This window comes from Tupaia chinensis, unplaced genomic scaffold (assembly GCF_000334495.1).
Source record: "Tupaia chinensis unplaced genomic scaffold, TupChi_1.0 Scaffold000377_2, whole genome shotgun sequence".
NCBI lineage: Eukaryota > Metazoa > Chordata > Mammalia > Scandentia > Tupaiidae > Tupaia > Tupaia belangeri.
Genome location: NW_006159876.1, coordinates 3,952,848 through 3,980,018, shown reverse-complemented (window position 1 = coordinate 3,980,018; position 27,171 = coordinate 3,952,848). Strand labels below are relative to the sequence as shown.

At 42.4% G+C, this 27,171-nt stretch overlaps 1 protein-coding gene across 2 annotated transcripts in view; it reads right to left on the bottom strand.

Annotated features, from left to right (window-relative positions):
* The window catches only part of DPP8 (dipeptidyl peptidase 8), an 84,867-nt gene that overhangs the window by 9,474 nt on the left and 48,222 nt on the right, over positions 1-27,171 (bottom strand). The window contains exons 12-19 of one of the 2 annotated variants that reach the window (XM_006153498.3): positions 22,799-22,878; positions 18,029-18,181; positions 17,416-17,551; positions 14,952-15,097; positions 5,610-5,756; positions 4,185-4,337; positions 2,039-2,181; positions 1,058-1,169 (exon numbers count right to left, since the gene is read on the bottom strand). In XM_006153498.3, the coding sequence (XP_006153560.1) occupies positions 1,058-1,169; positions 2,039-2,181; positions 4,185-4,337; positions 5,610-5,756; positions 14,952-15,097; positions 17,416-17,551; positions 18,029-18,181; positions 22,799-22,878 (1,070 nt within the window). Of the gene's footprint in view, positions 1-1,057; positions 1,170-2,038; positions 2,182-4,184; positions 4,338-4,990; positions 5,159-5,609; positions 5,757-14,951; positions 15,098-17,415; positions 17,552-18,028; positions 18,182-22,798; positions 22,879-27,171 lie in introns of those variants that run through there. The other variant, XM_014589758.2, reaches the window with a different exon arrangement.

The following is a 27,171-nucleotide window of genomic DNA, read 5'->3' as shown; positions in this document are numbered from 1 at the left end:
AAGCTGCCAAGTCTGGGACTTCAACTGCAGTCAACTACGTGGGAGTTGAGTAACGTAACCATTATGCCATCTGCTGGTCCCAATATTTTTCTTTTCATATGTACACACAATCTGTTTAAGGAGTAGATAGGAATAGTCTCTCTCTCCCTCCTTTTTTTTTTTTTTTTAGGATTTTTGTCATAGGGTATATGTGTTTGCTACAGAGACAATGAGAGGGAAAGTAAAAATCAGCCCCCAGGGGAGATGGCTATGCCACAATCCTTCTCCTCTATTCGCCATGGGATTTTGGGCATGCACGCACACGCCCCGTGTGCTTATCAAGTTGCTCCATCTGGGACTGGAACTGCAGTTAGCCATGTAGGAGTCCAGCAAAGAAATCACGACACCACCTGCTGTCCTCAGTTTCTTTTAAAACTTATTTTTTTTTTTAGTAATGAAGCAATAGAAGAAGATAATTTGCTGGTTTCTGCTCCAATGTCAATATAAAAAAAATTAGCCTAGCTGCAGTGGCACAGGTGGTATCACTACACAATCCTGGTGTCACTTAGGAGGTCCAGGGATGTATCATGGGTCAACTTGCACGTGTGCGTGCTTGTGATCCTGGCTGGCTGGGAGGCGTGGCAAGATCCTGTCAAGGGTATCCCCTTTTCCAACACACACATACACATGGAAAAAATAAATATGCTAAAGGGGGAAAAGAAAATTAAAAGACCTTATAATTAGGTTTTAGAAATATTTTTACAATAATGAAGTCAAGTGGCATTTCCTTCCCTTTGAAGGGGAAAAAGAAAAGTAAAGGAAGATAGTGAATGGACTTCTTATCTTTCTCATGCTTACAAACTGAAAGCGAGACATGTAACCCAACAGGCTAGTTTTTAAGCCTGACGTCAACAGAATCTTAAATCTTATCTATCTAGAGGGTCTATTAGTTATGCCTATTACTTTAGCCCTCTTTCAGCACACAACTGAAAAAGCCTTACTCCACTCCAGTTTGATTTCAGAATAATCACTCACTAGTCACTACCATATTTAATTAGAAAAAAGTAGGATAACTCACCTGTAAATCATATGGCTTTCCAGCCCTCACTAAAAAACTCAGTAATATACTGGTATGTGCAAAATGGACATTCTCATCCAAGAACCCATGTAAGAGTAGTAAACGATTTGGTCTGGAAAAATGAAAATATTAGAGGATTAAGTAAAATAGAAGAGTCTGGTGAAACCCTTAACTTCTTTAAACTAATCACACGACAGTAGTGGGTCATCAGGAAAGCCATGACACATTTTTGCACAGAAAAACATAGCAAAATACGTCATGACTTTTCAGAGACTTAATATATTTACTTTCTTAAACTGTAATATTAGAATAAGGATTTACTATTTCAATATTAAATTTGTAAGAGACCACATGTAATGAAAGATTTTTAAAAAGCGCTCAATTTCTTATTAAAATATTAGAACACATCAATAATTATAGATGTCCCGGGACCAGCAGTTAGCGTAATGGCTATGTCGCTGGACTCCCATGTAGTCAACCGTGGTTTGCATCCCGGACCCGGTGGCTTAAAACTCACGCCGGGCGCGTGTGCGTGCGTGCCCAAGATCCCGAGAGGAGAATGGAGGAGAAGGGATTGCAGCGTGGTCATCCCCCCTGGGGGGTGATTTCTTGCTTTCTATCTCTCTGTCTCTGTCTGTCTGTCTGGTGAGCGCATGCGCCCTATGACAAAAATACCTCTCCAAAAAAAAAAAAAATTATAGATGTCCCCAGAAAAAAATATAAAAAGTATGTAAAGTATATTTAAACAGCCATAGAATTTTTCCATCTTGCATCGATGTGTACTCCTTTCAACATAAACAAATGCTTCAAATACGACTTGCAAAAAAAAAAAACCCAATTATAAGAACTGGCTTATAATTCAGCTTTGAGTAACAGCCATGTCATTCTAAAAATCTACAAAATACTAGTCTTAGTTATTATAGACAATGAAAAATAATACAATTTAAAATTTATAATCTTAACAGTAAAGCTTGAACTTACTCCGAGGGAAATTTTTCTGCTTGCATGGCCACAGATCCTAAGTAATAGCCTTGTTCATTCTGGTCAGGGTGACCCATGTAACGTTCCGTGTATCCTGTATCATAGAAAATCCACAGAGTGACTGGGGCCCCAGCAATAGCAACCTGCATAAGACAACATCGACAGTCAAGTGAGGTCCGGAAGAGTGGCTAGCAATGACTTATAGCAGCAAATTTATAGGCTAAAATTATCCTCAGGCTTTAGCCCAACTACTGGGGCATACATGGCTTTAGGCAACTGAGAAAAATCAAAGTGGGGTTGCCAAGGTCAAGGATTTGATACCCTGGGAGTCAGTAAGTTTCATGTTCCACGGGCATACTACATACCAAACTCTCAGCCTTGGCTTGCTGAACTGCACACACGGGCCACTTTGTTAAAAGGGGAGACCAAACTAGAACTGTGAATTCCTCAGTGTAAACTCATTCCTGTAACTGGGGAAAGAAATGCTAGACTCGTCAGTTTTACAAGCTGATCAAGAAAAGCAACCACTTTGTTTTTATTTTTAAAGGTTTTTCTTGCCATAGGGCACACGAACTTGCTGGAGAGAGTGAGAGGGAAAGTGAGAACTCTTCCCCCAGGGAGAATGGCCATGCCACAATCCCTTCTCCTCCACTCTCCTGGAATTTTGGGCACCCACACACACACCTGGTGTGATTTTCAAGCCACCAAGTCCAAGACTTAAACTACCAGTTAGTCCAGTGGGAGTCCAGAACCTTAACCACTACGCCACCTGCTGGCCCTAGCAGCCACTTTTTCTTTAGCTTCTGTTGGCAATTTGGAATTTCAGTTAATGAAATAAATTTAAATACTAAAATCTTACCTCATTTTAAGGCTCCTATTTCAATTAAAAAATTTAAAAAATTATTATTTAACTCTATTTACTTATTTATATTAATTTAACCAGAGAGACATATATAGAGAGAAAGGGGGAGAGAGAGAGAAAGTGAGAAAGCAAGCCGCCAGTCCGGGACTTGAACCACAGTTGGCTATGTGGGAGTCCGGCGCCCTTAACCAACATGCTACCTGCTGGTCCCAAGGTTCCTATAGATAGTTTTACATTTAAATGTTCTAATTACTTTCTTGACAGCTGCAAGCCTAGGAAAATTATGGGAACTTTCAGATCTCACCTGTAGTTATTATCTGAATATATCTGAAAAACTGAGGGGCAGCAGGTGGTGTGGTAGTTAAAGGTGCTGGACTCCCATGGCTGACCACAATTCGAGTCCTGGACCTGGAGACTGGCTTTCTCACTTTCTCTCTCTCTCATTCTGTCCCTCTCTGGTGAAAGAAATAAAAGAAGGAAGGAAGTTAGTTAGTTAGATAATGGGGCCAGCCGGTAGCATAGAAGTTAAAATGCTAGACTCCCACATGGCCAATTGTGGTTCAAGTCCCAGACCTGGCAGTATGCTTCCTCACTTTTCCTCTCTCTCTCTGGTGAGTATGTATACTCTGTAGCAAATTAAATAATAATAAATAAATAACTCAAAAATTTACCCTTTGGGAAAAGCAGTTGGAATAATGGCTATGTCGCTGGACTCCCAAGTAGTTGACCACAGTTCGAGGCCCAGACCAGGTGGCTTAAACTCACGCCAGACGCATGTGCATGCGTGCTCAAGATCCTGAGAGGAGAATGGAGGAAAAGGGATTGTGGCATGGCCATCCCCACTGGGGGGGGATTTCTCGCTTTCTGTCTCTCTGTCTCTGTCTGTCTGGTGAGCGCACGCGCCCTATAGCAAAAACCGCCAAAAATAAAAAGAAAGGCTTGAGACACACACACACACACACACACACTTTAAAATTTTATTTATTTATTTATTCTAGTTTGACCAGAGAGGGACAGAGAAGGGGGAGAGAGAGAAAGTAGGAAAGCAAGCTGCCAGGTCCGGGACTTGAACCGCGGTCAGTCATGTGGGAGTCCAGGGCTCTTAACCATTACGCCACCTGCCAACCCCTGAGATACATATGTATTTTTATACATGGCTTTAAACACACAAACCCTAATTCCCATAATATCATAGATTCAGTAAATGGGAAAATAGGCATTTTTACATGTCCTCAATGCAGGAAGACTCTGTGACAGAAATGAGTACAATAGGAAGTCACGCACCCTGAAGATATCTGACCTCTGCATCAAGGCCATCAGGGAGAGGTAGCCGCCATAGGACCAGCCGTGGATGCCAACACGGTCCAGGTCGATGAAATCGTATCGAGAAGCCAGATACTGGAGTCCTTCCACCTGATCATCGATTTCTATTTGACCCTGTTAAAAAGGGAGAATATTTCACTGATTCTGAGGAAGCAGTCTCATTGTAAGAGTGCTTTTCAAGTTGATAAATGTTTTTACTAAAAATACCTATGGGTTTTTAGAATAGAATTCATCATCGATTGAGATCCTGTCCCCAGCCCCACTCCCCTAATTTTTAAAAATCTATTTAGGTAGGGTGTCTGTAACTTCTGTTGCTAGCCTGCTCTAGAGTTTAAGTTTATTACCCCTTCCTTGTCATAAAGCTGTTTCCTATTACCACTCACACTGTCCCTTGCTATTTGGGTATTTCCCATTTCCATTTGTTCTGTTGTCTGCTAAGAGGTCAGCATCTTCCTTGTAACAAGCCTTCCTATACCCAAAGACAAAAAATTAGGCCCTCAAATGATTAAAATTCCTTTTCCTTTTTAATGCTTAGCAATGCAATAAAGCAGAGGGACTCACTCTCGAAGCCCTACTGTCCTATTTTCCTATCAAACTGTCTCTAAGAACTGAACACATTGTTGCTTTAAGGTCCTCTTAAATCCAAATTCCTGTCACCACCATTCTGTCTATATTACTAGGCCTGCCAGTGTGTACAATCTCACTTTACTGAGCCAAAATCAAAATTAAAAAAAAAAAAAAAAAAACTTACATGAGAATACAACATAAGGTCAAAGAACTGGCTGTGGGAGAAAATCCCATGTCTTACTCAGCGTGTCCAATACACTGGCAAACAGTAACTGCCTCACTGTGCAAAAGGAACATCGGGTTCTCATCACTTCCCAAAGCAGCAGAAAGGACATAGGGCATCTCTAAAAGGTAGCATTTAAAGCTTCCTGTAGAGAGAAAGAGGCTTGTCACAAGGAGGGCACTAACCAGATGGTGTCCCTCTTCACAGAGGACAGAACAAATCCTAATTACTCCTCCGCAGTGTACGAGATGCTGAGAAACCGGGGCTGCCTTCTGCCTCATGGGACTTACGAAATGGAAGGAGAGGGGATCTCTATGTAAAGTGGCTCTGTCTCGGTGGCCCAAAGGTACACACAGGTAGACGTGAGCTAGCTTAGAGGGTATCAAGGTGCAGCTTCCCTCCCACTTTACACACACACACACACACACACACATACACACACTCACAGACACCCACACACACAAACACAGACACGTGACGTACAGTCAATCACAGCCCCTTCTCCTAACTCTCAACTCTCTCTGGAATTTCACACCAAATAATGTACCAGAAAATGTAAATGTCTTTAAAAGAAAAATGTTTTTATGCTCACACACCATTTTATATTTAAAGGCGCCTTCGAATTTAAGCCCTCGGTGACAGGATCCCCTGTTGTCTATCACCACAACCACATAACCCAGAGAGGCAAGGGTATTCAAGCGGAAATACTTGACTCCTTTGAAACGATTATTCACCAGTTGCACCTAAGGAAGAAACACAACTTCAGTAAAATTCATTTTATGCTAGCATTCAATGTGTGAGAGAAGCAGCACATTGCCAAAAGTAGAAAGCTTACATTTTAAATGTTATTTTGCTTTAAAATGTAATTTTTTAAAAGAGGTTTTTGCCTTAGGGTGTGTGTACTCGCTGGGAGAGAAAAAGACAGCAAGAGGGAAAGTGAGAAATCCCCCCCACCCGAAGATGGCCACGCCTCGATCCTTTCTCCTCCACCCTCATCCTGGGATCTTGGGCACATGCACACACACACACACACACACACACACACACGCCCAGTGTGAGTTTTAGGCCACCAGGGTAGGGACTCAAAATCAGTCAGCCATGTGGGAGTCCAACAACGGAACCACTACGCCATCTACAGACCCCTAAAATGTAATTTTTTTTTTCCCCTGGTCTTGAAGGTTTTTTTTTTAATCATCATAATCATCTTTATATTACATTGGATTACATATAACTTTACAGTGTATTACATTGCTTTTTCAAAAGAGAATGCCATGCATGTCAGTCAATACAGAGACATTAATCTCCCCGCTTCAACATTCAATATCTTTTCTATGTTTTCCCCAATCATTATTATTATTCTAATTATTTTTTCAAAAGTCAATCGCTATTTCTAAAATGTAATTTTTAAATGACTTATTGTTCAAATTAATTTAAATCTTTTCATGTTTATGTTCACTTCTTACTTAACTTCTCACTCAAGGTTCAGGGCAATTACTAAACTACTATAGACTCTAAAACTCTACTCTGTTCCGAGATGGTGTGGAGGTTAAGGTGCTAGATCCCAAATGGCCAACTGCATGATTTGAGTCCCAGACCTGGTGGCTCATACACACATGTGTGTGCATGCCCAAAATCCCAAAAGGAGATTGGAGAAGAGACTGCAGCATAGCCATCCCCCCAGGGGTGATTTCTCACTCTCTCTCTCTCTCTCTGATAAGTGCAAACACTCTATAATAAAACTAAAAAAAGGGACCAGCAGTTAGCACAATGACTATGTCACTGGATTCCAATAGTAGACTGTGGTTCGAGTCCTGGACCCAGTGGCTTAAACTCACGCCAGGCAAGTGTGTGTGCATGCCCAAGATCCCGAGAGGAGAATGGAGGAGAAGGGATTGGGGCATGGCCATGTCCCCTGGGGGGTGATTTCTTGTTTTCTGTCTCTCTGTCTCTCTCTGTCTTTCTGGCGAGTGCACGCACCCTATAGCAAAAACCTCTCCAAAAAAACAAAACAAAACAACAAAAACTCTAACCTAGGTTTTAATATATATAAAAACACTAGTCTACCCTGTAGAAAAAGTTACTAAACTGGGACCGGCAGTTAGCGCAATGGCTTTGTCGCTGGACTTCCCTGTAGTCGATTGCAGTTCGAGCCCCGGACCCGGTGACTTAAAACACACGGCGGGCACGTGTGTGTGTGTGGCCAAGATCTGAAGAGGAGAATAGAGGAGAAGGGACTGTGGCGTGGCCATCCCCCCGAGGGGGTGATTTCTTGCTTTCTGTCTCTCTGTCTTTCTGGCAAGCAAACATGCCCTATGACAAAAACCTCTCAAAAAAAAAAAAAAGTTACTAAACTACTGTACTCTGAAGAATTATATTATTCAAGTGATACCTCAAGATAAGTAAGATCATCTTCCCTCCCCCACTGTCTCTCCTGAGGCTGTTTCTGACCAGCAGTGAGAAAACTTGGCACAGAATACTGTGATCCGTCCAGTTTTGTTTGTCCTGTAGAGTAATTGTAACATTATCTTACTACCCTAGAAACTTCAGACTGAGAGGTAAAATATGTTTTAGTGTCAGGTCAGAAATAAATAATGAAAAGAGGACTGTAATTAGTGGACAAAAAGTTATGCAAGATCAAGATTTAGTAAACACTAAGACAGATTAAACAACAAAAAAAATGTTCTGATAAAAATGAGAGAAGTCTTCTGGGACCAGCAGACAGAGTAATGGTTTCGTCGCTGGACTCCCACATAGTTGACTGAGGCTTGAGTCCTGGACCGGGCAACTTAAAATTTGTGCTGGGCATGTGTGCGTGCATGCCCAAGATCCCGAGAGGAGAATAGAGAAGGGACTGCGGCATGGCCAACCCCCCCTAGGGGTGATTTCTCGATTTCTGTCTCTCTGGCAAGCGCACACACTCTATAGCAAAAATCTCTCTCTCTAAAAAAAAGAGAGAAGTCTTTTTCTGGCAAAAACCAATGGGAAAACCCAGCCAGCTAAGAGTTAAGAAAGAATCAACATCTTCTCTACTAAATAAATAGCTACTGAACACATACCAGCTGCACAGTGCAGGAGGAGCCGTCCTTCATGCACCTTCTGGATGTCTAACACCACTGCAACAGTGCCAAGCTGCTCTTCCTGTCTCTATTGTCGGCTTCTTACAGTCTATTTAGTCACAAAGTAATGGAATGGTTTTTTTTTTTTTTAGTTTTGTTATAGGGTGTGTGCACTCCACAGAGGCAGGGGAGGAGTAAGAAATCATCCCCCGAGGTGGACGGTCATGTCACAATCCCATGCCTTTGGGACCATAGATGATTACCTGGCCCTCAGCTATCTCTATCCTCATCTTCTTCTTCCCTTTTTTTTTTTTTTTTTTTTTAAGTTTTATACTAAAGCACATATGCGCTTACCAGAGACAGGGAGAGACAAGGAAAGTGAGAGATCACCTACCATCCTGTCTATTCCATTCTCCTCTTGGGATTTTGAGCACACAAACACACTCAGTATGACTATTAAGCTCTCAGGTCCGGGGCTTGAACTGCACAGTTGGCAAGGTGGGATTCAGTTGCCTTAACCTCCACACCATCTCCTGGCCCTAGAGTGATAGCATAGGAGGTAAGGTACTCTTCTGCAATGCTGGAGCCACACAGAACACTGTATTTGGGATCCTGGCTTGACCTGAAACATGCTGGGCGGGCACATACAGGCAGGCCTGTAATGCTGGCGGCTGGAAGGCTGGTGGAGGGGGCTGACAGCCTCAGCTTTGTCAAGGAAGTCTGTCTCTGTCTCTCTCAAGAAATAAACAGGGCTATTATTTTAGTACTGTGTGTAAGGAGCTGGATCCCAGATAGCCAACCAAGACCTGAATCCTAGCTCATTGCTTGAAAATCACACAGGGCTGGGCCAGCAGATGGCGTTGTGTTTATGTCACTGTACTCCCACAGGGGAGACCACAGTTCAAGTCCCAGACCTGGTGGCTTGAAACTCAGTGCATGCATGCCCAAGATCCCAAGAGGAAAATGGAGAGGTGACTGCAACATGGCTATCCCTCCTGGGAAGTGATTTCTCGCTTTCTATCTCTCTGTCTTCCTGGCAAGCACACATGCTCTGTATATAGCGAAATTCTCTCAAAAGAAAACAAAACACCAGGGACATTTGCATGCATTCCCCAAATCCTGATTGGATAGAAAAATAAAGCAAAAGAAAGGGATTGATTGGTGACTGTCCAGTGTGACCATCCACACACTGGGAGGCACTTTCTCTTTCTCCTTCCCTCTGGAGAGAACAGGTGATCTCTAGCAAAGTTAATTAATTAAATTAAAAGTAAAGGAAAAGAAAAAAAAAAGTGATGTCAAGAGCCTGTTGCGGATGCTGTTACTCTACCTCATAGAAGAAATAACAAAATAAAATAAAAGCTTCAGTAAAAAGGGGGGGGATCAGATATGAAGGCTGCTCCAGTGGCTACCACTACCCTTCAGGATAAGATCGAAAAAAAATTTTTTTTTTTTTTTTTTTTTTTTTAGAAGGATGTTGCGTGGGACCAGCCGTTAGTGTAATGGCTACGTCGCTGGACTCCCACGTAGTCGACCGTGATTCGCATCCCGGACCCAGTGGCTTAAAACTCATACCGGGCACGTGTGTGTGTATGCCCAAGATCCCGAGGGGAAAAGGGAGGAGAAGAGATTGTGGCGTGGCCATCCCCTCTGGGGGTGATTTCTTGCTTTCTGTCTCTCTGTCTCTCTCTGTCTGTCTGGCGAGCGCACGCGCCCTATAATGAAAAACCTCTCAAAAAAAAAAAAAAGAGAGAGAGAGATCTTTGCTATAGACAGTGTGCGCTTGCTGGAGAGACAGAGACAAAAAACGAGAAATCACTCCCCAGGGGGATGGTCACAGCACAATCCCCTTCTCAATTCTCTTCTCGGGATCTCGGGCACACAAGCACATGCACCTGGCATGAGTTTTAAGCTACTGGGTCTGGGACCTGAACCATGGTCAACTACGTGAGAGTCCAGCAACGTAACCATTATGTCATCTGCTGGCCCCAAGGTCTAAAGTCTTCAGCTGGCCTCTGAGACCTTCAATTACCTGGCCGGAGGCTATCTCTACCCCCATGTTACATCACGCCCCACTGCTCATGCACTGTACCATGGCCCTGTTAACACAAAGCTGGTTCTACTTTTGACATTTTGACATTTCTGTTCCCTCTGCTCTAACGCTCTCCACTCAGCTCTTTTAACACAGCTCATTTCTCCTCAACGTCTGCTTCCTCCAGAGAGGCCTTCCCTGACTGTGCTACTGTCTCAGTCCCTCCGTTAGCTCCATTCCCAGCAATTCTTCACAACACTCCCATGACATGCAGTTGCTATCTTTCCTTTTTCAAAAATTTGCTAGAGGGGGGTCAGCAGGTGGCATGGTGGTTAGGGGCACTGGACTCCCACATGGCTGACTGCGGTTAGAGTCCTGAATCTGGCGGCTTGCTTTCTCCTTCCCCTCTCTCTCTCTCTCTTTTTCTCCCTCTCTTGTCCCTCTCAGGTCAAATTAAAAAATAAGTAAGTAAGTAAGTAAATAAATAAATAAATAAAATAATTCTTAAAAAAAATTTGCTAGAGGGCATGTATGTTTACCAGAAAGAGATGGAGACAGAAAGTGAGAAAGTATCCTCCAGGGCAATTGGGCCAGGCCACAATCCCTCCTCCTACATTTTTCTTTTCAGGATTTTGGGCATGTACGCACATGTACCTGGTATGTTTTTAGCCACCAGGCCTGGCATATAGTTGGCCGTGTGGGATCCAGCTTAGCCATCACCACTGGTCGGCCCTGAAATCATTACCTTTTCTACATCTACTTGTTTAGTGCTTTCCCCAGTAAGGTCTGTGAGGGTGGACACTAGTCTGCCCTGTTCTCTGTGGTGTCCTCACTGCCTGTAACAGTTCCTACTACATAATAGGAACTTGATAACTATTTGCTAAATAAAAACTAGAGATAGCAGAATGGTGCATTTCTAATTTCTCCACATCCTGTACACAATATTCACATTTTTTCTTTTTTCTTTTTTTTAAAGATTTATTTATTTAAATTTGCTATAGGGCACACATGCTTACCAGAGAGAGATAGAGAGAAAGGGGGAAAGTGAGAAAACTACCCATAGGTCCGGGATTCGAACCCCCAGTCAGCCATGTGGGAGTCCAACACCTGTCAGTCTAGCTCCCCCAACCACACTACCTTCTGGTTTCCTATTTATTTTATTTATTATCATGATACATATATTTAAGTTTGTTATAAGGCACATGCATTCACCAAAGAGAGAGAGAAAGTGAGAAAGCAAGTCCCTAGGTCCAGGACTTGAACCACAATGGTCATGTGGGAGTCCAGCTCCTTAACCACCATGCCACCTGCTGGCACCTTACAATCTAGTTTTCATATGTGACTTCTGCATATCTCATATATCATTTTTTTACAGGGAAGAGAAAAAAAATCTTGTTTGCCTTACTGTCAAAATAATTTTTTTTTTTTTTTTGGAGAGATTTTTCACTATAGGGCGCGTGCGCTCGCCAGACAGACAGAGACAGACATTAGAGACAGAAAGCGAGAAATCACCCCCCGGGGGGATGGTCACGCCGCAATCCCTTCTCCTCCATTCTCCTCTCGGGATCTTGGGCACGCACGCACACGCGCCCGGCGTGAGTTTTAAGCCACCGGGTCCGGGACGCGAACCGCGGTCGACCACGTGGGAGTCCAGCGACATAGCCATTACGCTAACTGCTGGTTCCCTGTCAAAATAATTTTTAAAAGTATGTAAAGCTTCTGAGAGTATCTTGCTTTGTATTAAGCCAGTTTTTTAAAGTTAACAAAGATCTGGCTTTAAGTTTTGTTTTGTTTTGTTTTTAAGTTTCTGTTACAGGGCAAGTGCGTTTGCCAGAGAAACCAGAGACAGAGAGAGAGGGAAAGTGAGAAATCACCCCCAGGGGGGAGGACCACACCACATTCCCTTCTCCAGTCGCCAATCAGGATTTGGGGCATGCATGCCCACATGCTTGGCATGATTTTCAAGCTGCTGGGTCCAGGATTCAAATCACACAGTTGGCTATGTGTGATCCAGTGCTTTAACTTCCACACCACCTGCTAGCCTTGGCTTGAGGTTTTTTTTTTTTTTTTTTTTTCAAATAAAAGAATTATCTTTATTTAACTTTTATTTATTTATTTAAATTTGATCAGAGAGAGACAGAGTGAGAGAGAGAGAGAAAGAGCGAGAAACCAAGCTGCCAGGTCCGGGACTTGAACTATGGTCGGCCATGTGGGAGGTCCAGTGACCTTAACCATCACACCGCCTGCCAGCCCCACTGGTTTCAAGTTTTTAACAGAAGTCTACTTTTAACTTCTTTGTGATTTGTGTAGATGACTGACTATAAAACAAATGGTTTCTTTATTTATAAAACACATTCAATGATGGTAAAATGATAACTTGATATCTAACCATCACCTCTAAGACTTTACGGTTAATGTAGTTGTCTTACTTTTATTGTCTGCATGCTTGGTCCCTACATACATTTCTAGATACTAAATAACTGTGTATAACTAACTATGGTTATTTCTGAATCTAAGAGGTGCATTATGAAAACACTGTAATTATAGTCTAAGTTGTTTTTTATTTAATTTGCCAGAAGGTGTATAAACTTGTCAGAAACAGACAGAGAGAGAAAGGGAAAATGAGAAAGCACCCCCGGGAAATGGTCATGCTGCAATCCCTTCTCTTCCATTTCTCTCTCCTTTCAAGATTTTGGGCACATATGTATGTACATGCACCCACAGTGTTTTTCAAGCCACCAGATCTGGAATGTGAACAATGCATTTGGCCTTGTGGGATCTGGCCACATTAACCACCAGGTCTTTTTTTTTTTTTTTTTTTTTTTAATTTTTTACAGAGAAAATCCAACATTGTGTTCCCCGGGTTTTTTTTTTTTTTTTTTTTTTTAAATTTCTAACAGAGTACATGCACATGTATGTGTGAAAAAGATGGAGTTAAGGAGGGAAGGAGAGAGACAGATGCACCCTCTACAGGGCTCAGCTACACTGTCATTTCCTTCCCCTAACACTCCAGCCACCAGGGCCCTGGACATGCACATACGTGGCCAACATGTTTTCAGGGTGGGGCTGAGGACCTGAACTGTGGCTGATATGTGGTTTCTAGCTTTCCAGTCCATCACACCACTGGGTAGGCCACAGAGGCTGGGCCATAATTTGATTTCTTCAAAGGTCCAATGTAAGATACATAATAAAGAATCGGGACCAGCAGTTGGCGTAATAGCTATGTCGCTGAACTCCCATGTAGTCGACTGAGGTCCAAGATCCCGAGAAGAGAATGGAGAAGGGATTGCGGCGTGGCCATCTCCCCTGGGGGCGATGATTTCTTGTTTTCTCGCTCTCTATCTCTCTGGTGAGCACACGTGCCCTGTAGCAAAAACCTCTCCAACAACAACAAAAAAGAAATAATAAATTCTGAAGGTCAGCCTTGTATTGCAGTGGTTAAGTACCAAGCCTCCCATGGCTGACTGTGGCTCAAATCCCAGTCCCTGCAGCCTGAGAAACACATCAGGTGCATGCACCAAATCCTGACAGGACAGAGAAAGGCTTGCAGCATAACTACACCCCACTGAGGGATGCTTTCTCTCTATTTCTCTGGCAAGCACATGTGCCCTCTGGCAATTATAAAAATAATTAAATAAATACATCCTGTCAGGACTTGAGCATGCATGCACAAGCACCTGAAGAGTCTGTCAAGTCGCCAGGGCTGGGGTTTGAACCACAGTCAGTCATGTGGGATCCTGCTCCTGGTACACAGCACTTAACCACCATAGGGCCAGCCTGAGCTGTAAACTTGCTCCAGTACTCAAGAGTAGTACAACATTTGCTTTAACTAGCTGATAAAAGTATTCTAGTTCGTTTGAGAGATACGACTTTAGAATTAAGAGAGAGAATTCACTAGGCTACCAAGGTTTTCTTGAAACATTTAATTATTTAATTTCATTTCCCAAATAAATTTATCTACAGAGAATGCAAAATATTTACCTATAGAAATGAATAGTCCACTCCCCATGAAGGTCACAGTTCTCACTGTAAATTAAGAAAGTGATTTACTGGAGCTAGCAAGTAGTGTAGTGGTTAAGGCAATGAACTCCCATATGGCCGACTGCAGTTTGAGTCCTAGATCTGGCGGCTTTCTCTCTCTCTCTCGTCAAATTGGAGAATAATAATAAAAGTAAATAATTATTATTTTTTTTAAAGCAATTGATTCACTGGTTTACAAGTGAGCCATGTAAAGTCAAGTCTAGCTTCCTGAATTCCTAAACTGGGTAATTAGCACGCATGCCAGAGTTGATAATAGCAGATGTCCCACAGTACTCAAAATCTTAATGTAAAATAGACAACTCACTATAGTTTGTTTTTGAGGATGGATGAGCTGCCAGGCAGAGATGAAGAGACAGAGACAGACAGAAAGTACCTCCCCCATGGGGCATGTTACCCTGCAATGCCTTCTCCATTTCTCCACTCATTGGGATTTCGGGCATATAAGCACATGTGCCCAGCATGCTTTTCAAGTCACCAGAGCTGGGACTTAAACTGTGTAGTTGGCCATGTGGAATCTGGCTCTCTATAACCACTAGGCTACAGGTCCGGCCCCTGACTAGACATTTAAAAAAACAATCACGAGGCCTGGCAGGTGGCATGGTGGTTAAGGTGCTGGACTTGCACACGGCCGACCTGGTGGCTTGCTTTCTCACTTTCCCTATCTCTTGCTGTCTCTCTCGGGTCAAATTAAAAAATAACAAAACGACAAAAATAAAATTAAATAATTATTTAAACAAACAAAAATCACAAGTGTGTATGTGTATATATGTGTGTGTGTAAATATATGTATGTATATATATAAATATGCCTACCTGAGGACCACCATATATAAACAGCACAGTGGGGTATTTCTTTCCAGGCTGTAGATCATGAGGCTTATACAGCATCCCATACAATGTAAATCCAGTAGTACTTTCAAAAGAGAAAATTTCTGGAGGGGTATAGTCAGGAAGAGGACCTGTGAACAGGTGACAGAGTCTATAAAATAAGTTCCTATGGGAGCACTGCAATCTGAGAGCAGGAGAAACAATGTCACAACCCAGACGCCCCTACCCACAAATAACTGACCAGCTTCCTTTCAGGTGGTAAGTTAGAAATAAAGTTATGGTAAGTTAGAAATAAAGTTAGACTATCTGTCTTTTAAAAATATAGCAAAATTATCTATGTCAGAAGCAGACACACCTTGTCCCAAATAATCCTGGGAGCCTAGCAGATGTCCATAAACTGACCCATACAAAGTCTGTGCTGTTTCAAGTAATTTATTGATGGTTAAGCATGTAACTGACTAGGAAACAGGCCTGTATCTCAATAAAGCTAAGGCAAAAAAAGGAAACAAAGTGCATGTTTAATTTAGCTCATTTAACCTGCTCTTGACATACTCAGTAAATATGTTTCTGATCAGTAGAAAATAAGCCTGACCAATGCAGCACTCCTTGGTGCTAATGCAGAAACTGCATGGGAAGGCCCCAGGTCCCCATCACGAGGTGCCCCCTGCGCATATGGTGAACAGAGGCAGGAGGAGGTGCCGCACCGCAAGCACTTGCCTGTGGTCTTGGCTGGCTAAGGCTGGAGGTGGATGATGGTATGAAGACCCTGCTGGGGGTCTCTCCTTCTTTCTTAGAAATATGAATTAAGAAAGGAAAGAAAGCTAACTAGGACCCAATAAAAGAAATGGTGCCATCTATCTTTGGTTTACCGAAGTTACACGGACCTCCCCTAAATGTCTGTCTGCAGTGGGCGATGTTAGGTCAAAGCAGCAATCATCGTCACATCACGAACTCTGCTTGTGGACGTTAAAATCTACCCATATCTTTTGATTCTACACTAATTTCTTAACCTGTCAGTAGATATTAATGAGTGAAAATACCTAACTTAGACATTTAAAAAATATTTAGATGAAAAACAAATATAAATTAGAGCCATGCCCCCATGGCCTAGTGAGTAAGGGAGTTGGAAACCACCTGGCCAAATCCTGGCCCTGGGCACTTGAAAGCTATGCTGGGCATGCACAGATACCTCCTCCAAACCTCAAGAGGAAGGAGAAGCGGAGAAGAAAGGGTTACAGTACAACCATGCTCCATTTTGGAGCTGCTTTGTCCCTTGCCCTGCCCCACCCCCCGAGAACACTGGTACATTCTGACAATAAAAAAGATACAGAAATTTGTTCTTTTTTTCCCCAGGTTTTGCCATAGAGTGCGTGCGCTTGCCAGAGAGAGAGACTCACATACATGCCTGACATAATTTTCAAGCTATATGAGCTAATGGGTTCAGACTTGAACTGTGGTTGGCCATGTAGGAGTCCTATACCACCTCCTGGCCCTGTGAAATTATACCATTCTTTAAGAAATCAAGATTTTTTTTCCCTTCAGTTTTTGCTATTGGGCTCATGCACTTATCAGACAAAGAGAAAGTAAGAAATCACCCCCCGGGGGCATGAACACATGTCAATCCATTCTCCTCTTGGGATTCTGGGCACATAAGTACATACTCTCTGGCAAAAGCATGTGCTCTATAGCAAAATTTAGAAAAAGAACAAAAAGATAATTCACTGTGCTCCTTACTCTCATAAAGAGCAAATAGTTTATCTTTTTTTTTTTTTTTTTTTTCCAGAAAGCATCTCCGAAGGGGTTGGTCATACCACAGTTCCTTCTCCATTCTCTTCAGATTTTGGGCATACACACATACCTGGCATGCTTTTCAAGTTGCTGGATCCAGGGCTCAAACCATGCAGTCGGCCATGTGGGACCTGGCCATCTTAAGCACCAGACCATTGGCTAGCCCAAGTACCGCATCTTTTATTAAGATGGCCACTGTAGCCCAGCCTGCTGGCACGTGCAGTCAGTAGCAAACTTAAGTGCATCTGGTCAAGCCACAATCCTTTATCCTCCCTTTCTCCATAAGGTCATGACTTTGGACACACACACATAGGCCTGGTGTTTCTCAAGCTGCCACAGACATATTTGGACTGCACAGTTGACCATGTGGGATTGAGCTCCCTTAACTACTGGGCGATAGGGGCGGCCCAAGAACCTGACTATTTGAATCTTATTTTCAAAAAGGCCTTTGCCCTGTTCTTACCTGGAGTGGGCAGTAACACATCTTATTCAGCAGTTGATAGAATGGGAGTGGGATGAATTAGGAGCCCCACAGCTCAAGGACAAGCAGTGGAGAGAGACAGAACACTCTGCTAGACAGTGTGGACTTACGGTAGGTTCAATAGGCCAAAGTACTAATCCTCTTTAAGTCAGGTTTGAGAAGAAAAGGAAAAAAAAATACCTGCTGAATCCAGAATAGTGGCCCAAAATTCCTTTGTTTTGCAAGTTGGGTCATCTTCAGGATTTGACAGCTTGTAAAGGGACACGCAGTGTGGATTCTTCTGGTTACTATACTTACTTATAAAGAAGTCACAGTGCTAGGAAAAAAGGACACAATTATCATGGTTTTAAAGATTTATTCATTTATTTAATTCCATTTGTTAATATTATTTTTAAAATTTGACCAGAGAAAGACAGAGACAGAGAGAAAGGGAAAGCAAGAAAGCAAGCCGTCAGGTCCAAGACTTGAACCACAGTTGCCATATGGGAGTTCAGTGTCTTCAACTACTGTGCCACCTGTCAGCCCCCACAATTATGTTCTCCCCCAGGGAAAAGTAGGTCTTCTGCTGTTACTTGTGCACTAATGCTGTTTACAGCAAGAGTACATACAATAGAAATATGACAAACTATGTACACAGACAACACTGAAGTTAGAGCTAAGCCTTCTAAGTTTTTCCTAGGAGAATCAGGCTTCTGTAGGTCAATTTCACCAATTTCTACCTCACTGAAAAGGAGTATTACATGAGCAGAGTTTTTATGTGACCAAAACCCCTTTTCAAATAGATACTTTATACCTGGCTGATGCAGCAAGAGTGAGAGTAGCCACGGTCGGTCAGCCTGGTCACCTCTCCAGGATTTATGTAACTGACTACATACAAGTGATGTTCTAAAGGGGAGTCTTTGGTGCCTTCAAAATATACCAGTCTTCTGACTTCATCAACCTGGATCTGTCAAAAGAATAAACAAATATCAGTGGTAGTAAAAACTTGGCAAAGCCAGGAATTCAACAAACAACCCCCAATTTTACTTGGACTCATTTGACTCACCCTTTGACTTGTGCCTCTATTTTTAAAAATATATATTTTTGGTCAGCAGATGGTCTAGTGATTACATGGCTAGACTCCTATGTGGCTGATTGTGGTTTGAGTCCTGGACCTGGTGGCTTGAAATTCATGCCAAGTACATGTGCAGGTGTGTGTACCTAAAAGCCCAAGAGGAGAATGGAGAAGGGAGTGTAGCATGGGAGGGGATGATGTCTCACTTTCCCTGTCACTATATCTGTCAATTATCTCCAGTGAACACACACCCCCATGGCAAAAACTTCTACCCCCAAAAAAGAAAAAAAGAACTGCTACTAATATTAATGAACCTGAGTTGGTTTTGCTAGAGACTTAGAACTAAGTATGCTCTTAATGCATGCTTTTTTTTTTTTTTTTTTTTTGGGGGTTTTTGCTATAGGGCACGTGCGCTTGCCAGAAAGACAGAGAGAGACAGAAATCAAGAAATCACCCCCCAGGGGAGATGGCAACACTGCAATCCCTTCTCCTCCATTCTCCTGTCGGGATCTTGGACATGCATGCAAACGTGCTCGGCGTGAGTTTAAGCCACCGGGTCTGGGACTCGAACTGCATTCGACTACATGTGAGTCCAGTGACATAGCCATTACGCTAACTGCTGGTCCCTTAATAAATGCTTTCTAGAAACATAAGAATTTGCTCCTTAAAATAACAACTCTTTACAGGGGAAAAAAATACTGTATATTTCACCTTAGGTCAACTACTCATGCACACTTTAGAGTCTAATTTTAGTATCTCATATAGGGTTATCTTAGGCAGTACTTTTTTGTTTTTCCACAAATATTTATAAAAGTGTTTTATCTGTTGGATTGGGGAATTACTAAACTCAATCACAGTTTTAATACAGATACAGTTTCCAAATAAGTCTGGACAAGATCTTTTTTTTTTTCTTTTGAGAGGTTTATACGATAGGGTGTGTGCACTCACCAGAAAGACAGAGAGAGAAAGAGAGAGAGAGTGACAGAAGTGACAAATCACTCCCCAGGGGGATGGCCACACCACAATTCTTTCTCCTCCATCCTCTCAGGATCTTGGACACGTATACACACGCACCCGGCATGAGTTTAAGCCACCGGGTCCGGGACTTGAACCATCGTTGACTACATGGGAGTCCAGTGACATAGCCATTACACCAACTGCCGGTCCCAGATCTTTTTATTTTTAGAGAGAGATTTTTGGTATATGGCATGTGCAGTTGCCAGGGAGACAGACAAAAAGTGAAAAATCACCCCTTGGGGGGATGGTCATGCCACAATCCCTTCTCCTTCATTCTCATGTTAGGATTTTGGGCATGTACACACACACACATCCAAAGTGAGTTTCAAGCCGCTCGGTCTGGGACTCAAAATGTGGTTGACTATGTGGGAGTCCAGCAATATAACCATTATGCCATCTGCTGGTCCCAAGTATGGATAAGATTCTCCCCAAATTAGAGCAAGATTCTAAATAAATGGCTTTTTTTTTCCCCTTTCCTATATTTTTTAGGCTTTTGCCATAGGGTGTATGTGCTAACCAAAGGAAGTAAAAAATCACCCCCCCGGGGAGATGGCTATGCTACAATTCCTTCTTCTCCATTCTTCTCTTGGGACTTTGGGCACATATGAACAAATGTCTGATATGATTTTCAAGTCACCAGATCCAGCTGACCGAATGGGAATCCAGCATTTAACCACCATGCCCCCTACTAGTCCCAATAAATGGCCTTGTTTAATTGTTCCTTTAGAACATCTACCAGCTTACTCAAACAATGTTTCCAAAAATTCAAAAAAAATTTTTTTGAGAGTTTTTTGCTATAGGGCAAAAAGACAAAGTGAGAAATCACCCCCTAGGGGGATGGCCACGCCACATCCCTTCTCCTCCATTTACCTCTCGGGATCTTGGGCATGCATGCACACGTGCCCAGCGTGAGTGTAAGCCTCCAGGTCCGGGATTCAAACCGCAGTTAACTACATGGGAGTTCAGCGACAGCTATTACGCTAACTGCTGGTCCCAATAATTCAAAATTTTTTACACAGCAAAGAAAACAGACACATACTTTTAAAACTTGTTCTAACCAGAAAGTTTCTTCTTTATCATTAAACTTTTTTTTAGCATGCATAAATACAGAAAAAAAACCACAGTAGCAATTAAGTAGGTCTATGACAAATATAAGAAACAAACACTCAAAAAGTGTCACAGGTATGCATTAATCTCTGGAAAAGGTGAGGTTCTGCTATTGACTTAGCAGCTGGGAATCCAGCCTTTTAAAACTGAAGGGACAGGGGATCAGCGGATGGTGTAATGGTTATGTTGCTGGACTCCTGTGTAGTTGACACAGTTTGAGTCCTAGACCCAGACGCTTAAGGGTGCATGTGTGTGCATGTGTGCCCAAAACCCTAAGAGGAGAATGGAGAAGGGAGTGCAGTATGGCCATTCCCCTGGGAGTGGGCTGATTTCTCTTTTTTTTTTCTCACTGTCTCTGTCTCTCTTCAGCAAGGGCAAATACCCTATAGCAAAAGTCTTAAAAATAGGGACCAGCAGATGGCATAGCAGTTACGTGGGAGTCACTGGACTCCCATGTAGTCAACCGCAGTTCGAGTCCCAGACTTGGTGGCTTAAAAGTCATGCCGGGGGCTGGAAGGTGGCATGGTGGTTGAGGTGCTTGGACTCTCATATGGCTGACCAAGGTTTGAGTCTGGGACCTGGTGGCTTGTTTTCTTACTTTCTGTCTCTCTCTCTTTCTCTTTCTGGTCAAACTAAAATAAATGAATAAACAGGGGCCAGCAGGTGGTGTGGTGGCTAAGGTGCTGGAACCTCCCACATGGCTGACCACAGTTCAAGTCCCCAACCTGGTGGCTTGCTTTCTCACTTTCCCTCTCTCTCTGGTCAAATTAAAATGAATGGATGAATAAATAAAATAAAAATAAATCATTCTTTAAAAAAAAAATGAATAAATAGATTAAAGTAAAATAATTATTTTTAAAAAGCAAAAAAACAAACAAAAAACCCACAATGGGTATGTGTGTGTGTGTGTGTGTGTGTGTGTGTGTGTGTGTGTATGTCCAAAATCCCAGGAGGAGAACAGAGAAGAACTGTGGCGTGGCCATCCCCACTGGGGTATGATTTCTTGCTGTCTCTTTCTGTCTCTCTGGCAAGCATACATACCCTATAGCCAAAATGTCTTCCAAAAAAAATCCTTACAAATAAATAAATAAGGATGGTAGGAGATGTAGTGGTTAAGGGTGCTGCACTTCCACATGGCTGACCGTGGTTTGAGACCCAGATCTGGTGGCTTGCTTTCTCACTTTCCCTCTTTCTCTCTCTGTCTGTCTCTGATCAAAGTAGAAATTAATAATAATACATAAAGTAAAATAATTCTTTTAAAATATTTTATTTAACTCTATCTATCTATCTATTTATTTATTTATTTAAATTTGAACAGAGAGGGACAGAATGAGTGAGAGAGAGAGAGAGAGAGAGTGAGTGAGTGAGAGAGAGAGGGAAAATGAGAAAGCAAGCTGCCAGGCCTGGGACTCAAACCGCAGTTGGTCATGTGAGAGTCTATCCAGCATCCTTAACTACCATACCACTTACCAGCCCCGAAGTTAAATAATTCTTTTTTTGTTTTAAAGAATAATTTTTATTTATTTATTTATTCATTTAATTAATTAATCAATTAACTAGACCACTGAGGGACAGAGTGAGAGAGAGAGAGAGAAAAAGGGAGAGTGAGAAAGCAAGCTGCCAGGTTCGAGACTCGAACTGTGGTCGGCCATATGGGTGTACAGCACCCTTAATCACCACACCACCTGCTGGCCCCAAAGTTGGGGCACACAAACCTGGTGTGATTTTCAAGCTGCTGGGTCCAGGACTCAAACTGCAGTTGTCCATATAGGATCCAGTGCCTTAACCACCATGCAACCTGTTGTCCCCAGAATAAAAGTAACTTTAGAAGTAGACAACATTTGGGCCAGCCCACAGCATGGCAGCCAAAGAGCCAGATCCTGGATGGTCAACTGCTAGTTTGAGTCCCAGAATCAGCCGCTTGAAAAACACACCCAGGCATGTGTCTGTGTGTGCCCAAAATCCCATAGGAGAGAGATGGGAGGAGAAAGGAGTATGGCGTGACACTCCCCACGGGGTAGGGATGCTTTCTACCTGTCCCTGTCTCTCTCTGGCACGTGAATGTACCCTCTGGCAAAAAAAAAAAAAAACCCTCTGGCAAAAAAAAAAAAAAAAAAAAACACAAAAAAAGAACAGGAATGATAAAAAAATCCAAAACAAGGGTTGTCAGAGAATATCAAGAACAAATCTCAATACCAAGGCTATAAAATGGGCGAAACTTATTAATTTAAACTAAGATTCTTTCTTTCCAACAGTTGAGTTCTTTTAGGCCTAAACTTAGTATTTTCAAAACACTGAGGTCAGATTCTAGCCTGTGTTACTAATTTTAGAACTGCTATGTGTATAGCAGATGTAGACCAAACATATCAGCAGAATAAAACATACATTAGATCCATGCCGGCCGAGCACTTCCCATTCACCACTGGTAATTGCTATTTCCTCTTTGATAGGACACTTGAAATCACCTAAAAATAAAAATAGTTATTATTCAGGACTTTATACCAAACAAAAAACAAATAAAACAATTAATGATAGTATCTTAAACTCCTATTTCCAAAAACGTGCATTTTAAAAACCCAAGAATCTTTGGGCAATTAAAATGTTTTGGGTCTGGGACCAGCAGTTAGCGTAATGGCTATATCGCTGGACTCCCACGTAGCTGACCGCAGCTTGAGTCCCGGACCCAGTGGCTTAAACTCACACCGGGCGCGTGTGTGTGTGTGCCCAAGATCCCAAGAGGAGAATGGAGGAGAAGGGACTGTGGCGTGGCCATCCCCTTTGGGGGGTGATTTCTCGCTTTCTATCTCTCTGTCTCTCTCTGTCTGTCTGGCGAGTGCACGCGCCCTATAGCAAACACCTCTCCAAAAAAAAAAAAAGTTTTGGATCTGGTCCCAGGGCCTAGTGGTTGCAAGAGATAGATCCCACATGGCTGAGTGTACAGTTTGAGTCTCGGTCATGCTGGTTTGGAAGACATGCTGAGTGCATTTGGGTCCCCAGGATCCTGACAAGATAGAGAAATGGAGAAGGGACTGTGGCATGACTGGGCACCATTGAGGCAGGTACTTTATCCTTCTCCCTCTGTCTCTGTCTGGTGAACACATGTGCCCTTGGACAAATAAAAAATAAATGATAATGAAAAGAAAATGTTTTAGACCTAGATAGAAGGGTGATGGCACAAGATTCTGAATGTACTAAATGCTATTGAATTTCTAAATTGGTTCATTTAACATTATGTGAATTTAATTTCAATGAAAAACATCTACAGTTAAAAAATTCAAGTTATGGGAACCAGCAGTTAGCGTAATGGCTATGTCGCTGGACTCCCACGTAGTCAACTGCGGTTCACGTCCCGGACCCGGTGACTTAAAACTCACGCCAGGCGCGTGTGCGTGTGTGCCCAAGATCCCGAGAGGAGAATGGAGAAGGGATTGCGGCGTGACCATCCCCCCTGGGGGGTGATTTCTCGCTTTCTGTCTCTATGTCTCTCTCTGTCTGGCGAGCGCACGCGACCTATAGTGAAAAACCTCTCAAAAAAAAAAATTCAAGTTACAAGTGTTCTCAACACTCTCAAATAATGACAGAATAATGAATAATTCATGTAGATAATGTGAAAAGGACAAGATAGATCACTATGGCAAAGCCAGAAAAGAATAGAAGCACCTATATTCTTGGACCTTTTCTTAGACAAAGAAGTTGTTGGCAAAACGTTTCTTCTAGAAGTGCAACAAACTACTTTCAAAGCCATAGGAGAAAAATTTCAATACAGTTCATTTTCATTCACTAAAAAAAAAAAAAAAAGAAAGAAAAACAAACAAACAAACAAAAAACTAGGTAAGTTTTTACCATAGTAAATGCCAACATGCTTATGACCTTCAAAAGATTCTGTCTCAATGAGGGCAGTCTCGCTCAGTGGTGTAAGCAGGAGGATAAAAAAAAAACAAAACATGAAAACTTTTTCCCTTTTCCTAACTGCTCATATCCACAGCTGTGAGGAGTCACAGCTGAGGACAAGCTGACATGGTGAGGTGTCATGGGAGCTTCACTAGGGTCCCATGTAAGTTTAAAAAAAAAAAAATCAGTTGATTTTTTTTTTTTAGAGAGAGATTTTTGGTATAGGGTGCATGTGCTTGCTGGAGAGACAGAGAGAAAGAAAGCAAGAAATTGCCCCTGGGGGGATGGCCAGCTGAAACCCCTTTTCCTCCATTTTCCTCTCGGGATTTTGGGCACGCACGCACATGCACCCAGCATGAGTTTAAGCCACTGGGTCCAGAAGTCAAACAGTTGACCACGTGGGAGTCTAGCCACATTATCATTACATGATCTGCTGGTCCCTTATTTATTATTTTTAGATACAAAAAATTCAACTTAATACCTTAAATTTGATAACTAGAAAGTAAGAGTATTTTGTACATAGATAACAAATACTAATTGTTTCATGGCCTATCTACATAATAAGGAAAGGAGGGAGAAGGAAAATGAAGTGAACTTGAAGAAAAAGGAGGGAGACTTGAAGCAAGGACTAAGGGGAGAAAAAAGAGAGGAAGGGGTAGAGAAACTGAGGGCCCAGAAACGGACACCGACGGGGAGCACAGTGAGTGCTCTGGGCTGAAGGTGGCCGTAGGAACACTCCGTACACTCCAGTTGGGGCATAAAACTTGAAGTTATCATCTTTTATTACAGTTCTAAAACTGCCATGTTAAGTTAAGTACTATTCGCAGCTCTTTGATCAGTTTTTATCATTCAACTTTCTGGAACCCCCCAAGTGGATTTCATTTCTGAACAACAGAGGAATCAGTAAAGGCAGCACCGCGCTAAGGGCTAAGCGAGGCTCAGGTGCTCAGGACGGAAACCCCTCGCCTTGGATATGCTAGATGTAGCCGGCCTGAGAACTAGCTGAGGACAGGAGAAGAGCCGTAGACAGTATTTCTTTTGCTAAGCCCAAGATATAGTTCCCCATTCTCCAAATAAGAACGATATTTAAAAGCCACGTTGAAAAGACACTCCAAAGTTTTTTTTTTGTTTTGTTTTGTTTTTAGATTTTTGCTATAGGGCATGTGTGCTAGCCAGAGAGACAGAAAGCAAGAACCCACCCCCCACGGGGTTGACATGCCACAATTCCTTTTCCTCTTAGGATTTTGAGCACACATGCACACGTGCCCAGTGTGAGTTTCAAGCTACTGGGCCTGGGACTCAAACTGCAGTAGACTAAGTCCCTACATCACCAAAACAATCTAATTTTTTTTTTTTTTTGGAGAGGTGTTTGATATATGGCACATGTGCGTGCCAGAAAGACAGAGAGAGACAGAGAGACAGAAAGCAAGAAATCACCCCCCAGGGGAGTTGGTCACACCGCAATCCCTTCCCCTCCATTCTCCTCTCGGGATCTTGGGCACACATGCACATGCACCCGGCGTGAATTTAAGCCACCGGGTCTGGGACTCAAACCGTGGTCGACTACATGGGAGTTCAGCAACATAGCCATTGTGCCAGCTGCTGGTCCCTAATTTTTAAAATGGGCAAAGGACCTGAACAAGTATTTTTCCAGACAAGATATACACAGGGTCAGTAAGTACATAAAGAGACATTCCACATTAATCAGTAAAGAACTGAAATAAAAACTAATAATATCATTTCACACCCACCAGGATGGCTGCTATCAAAAAAGAAGCAAGCTGGAGACGGCCCTATAGCTCAGTGGAGCCATAGTATACTGTATATTGGGAGTCATATTCCACATGGCTAACTGTTGTTTGAATCACATCTCAGGAGGCTTGACAAACAAGGTGTATGTGTGTGCGCTCACTTAACATCCTGATGAGATGGAGAAAAGAAGACTACCACACCTCACTAGAGGACTGCTTCCTTTCTCTCCCTCTTTCTCAACTAAAGGTGAAAAAAACAAACAAACTAAACTAAACTAAAATGAACAGAAAATAACTAGCATTATTAAGGATGTAGAGATTGATTAAGAATTGTGCCCTCCGGGTGAGAATGTAAAATGGTGCAGTCACTAACACTGCTATACTAATGGTGTAGCCACTACGGAAAATAGTATGGCAGGTCCTTTCCTTGAAAAATTAAACATAGAATTCCCATGTGATCCAGTAATTCTGTTTCTGGGTGAATGTCTAAAAGAAGTGAAGCAGAGACAAGGTCAGATATCTGTACACTCATGTCCATAGCAGCATTATTCCTAATAGCCAAAAGGGGGAAGCAACACAAGTGTCCTTTAACAGACAAATAAACAAAACGTAGTAGATATAAAATGAATTTTTAATCCTAAAAAGCAAGGGGATTCTGACACATACTACAAAATGGATGAACCTTGAAGATATTATGCTAAGTGAAGTAAGCCGGTCACAAAAGGACAAATACTATGTGACTCTATTGAACAAGATGTCTAGAGCAGTTATATTCAGAGAGACAAAGTAGCTGACAGGCACAGGTGCTCACCAGAGAGAGACAGAGAGAGGGAAAGTTAGAAATGACTTCCCCGGGGAACGGCCACACTGTGATTCCTTCTCTTCCATTCTCCCCTCGTGATTTTAGGCATGTACACTCATGCACCCAGCGTGGTTTTTTTTTTTTTTTTTTTTTAAGAAGTTTTAGATCCTATATTAAAAATAATATAGGATCATCTTAAATTAAACACTGCAATCAAGGAGCCAGCAGGTGATGTACTGGTTAAGGTGCTGGACCCCCACATGGCTGACCATGGTTGGAATCCTGGACCTGACAGCTTGCTTTTTCACTGCCTC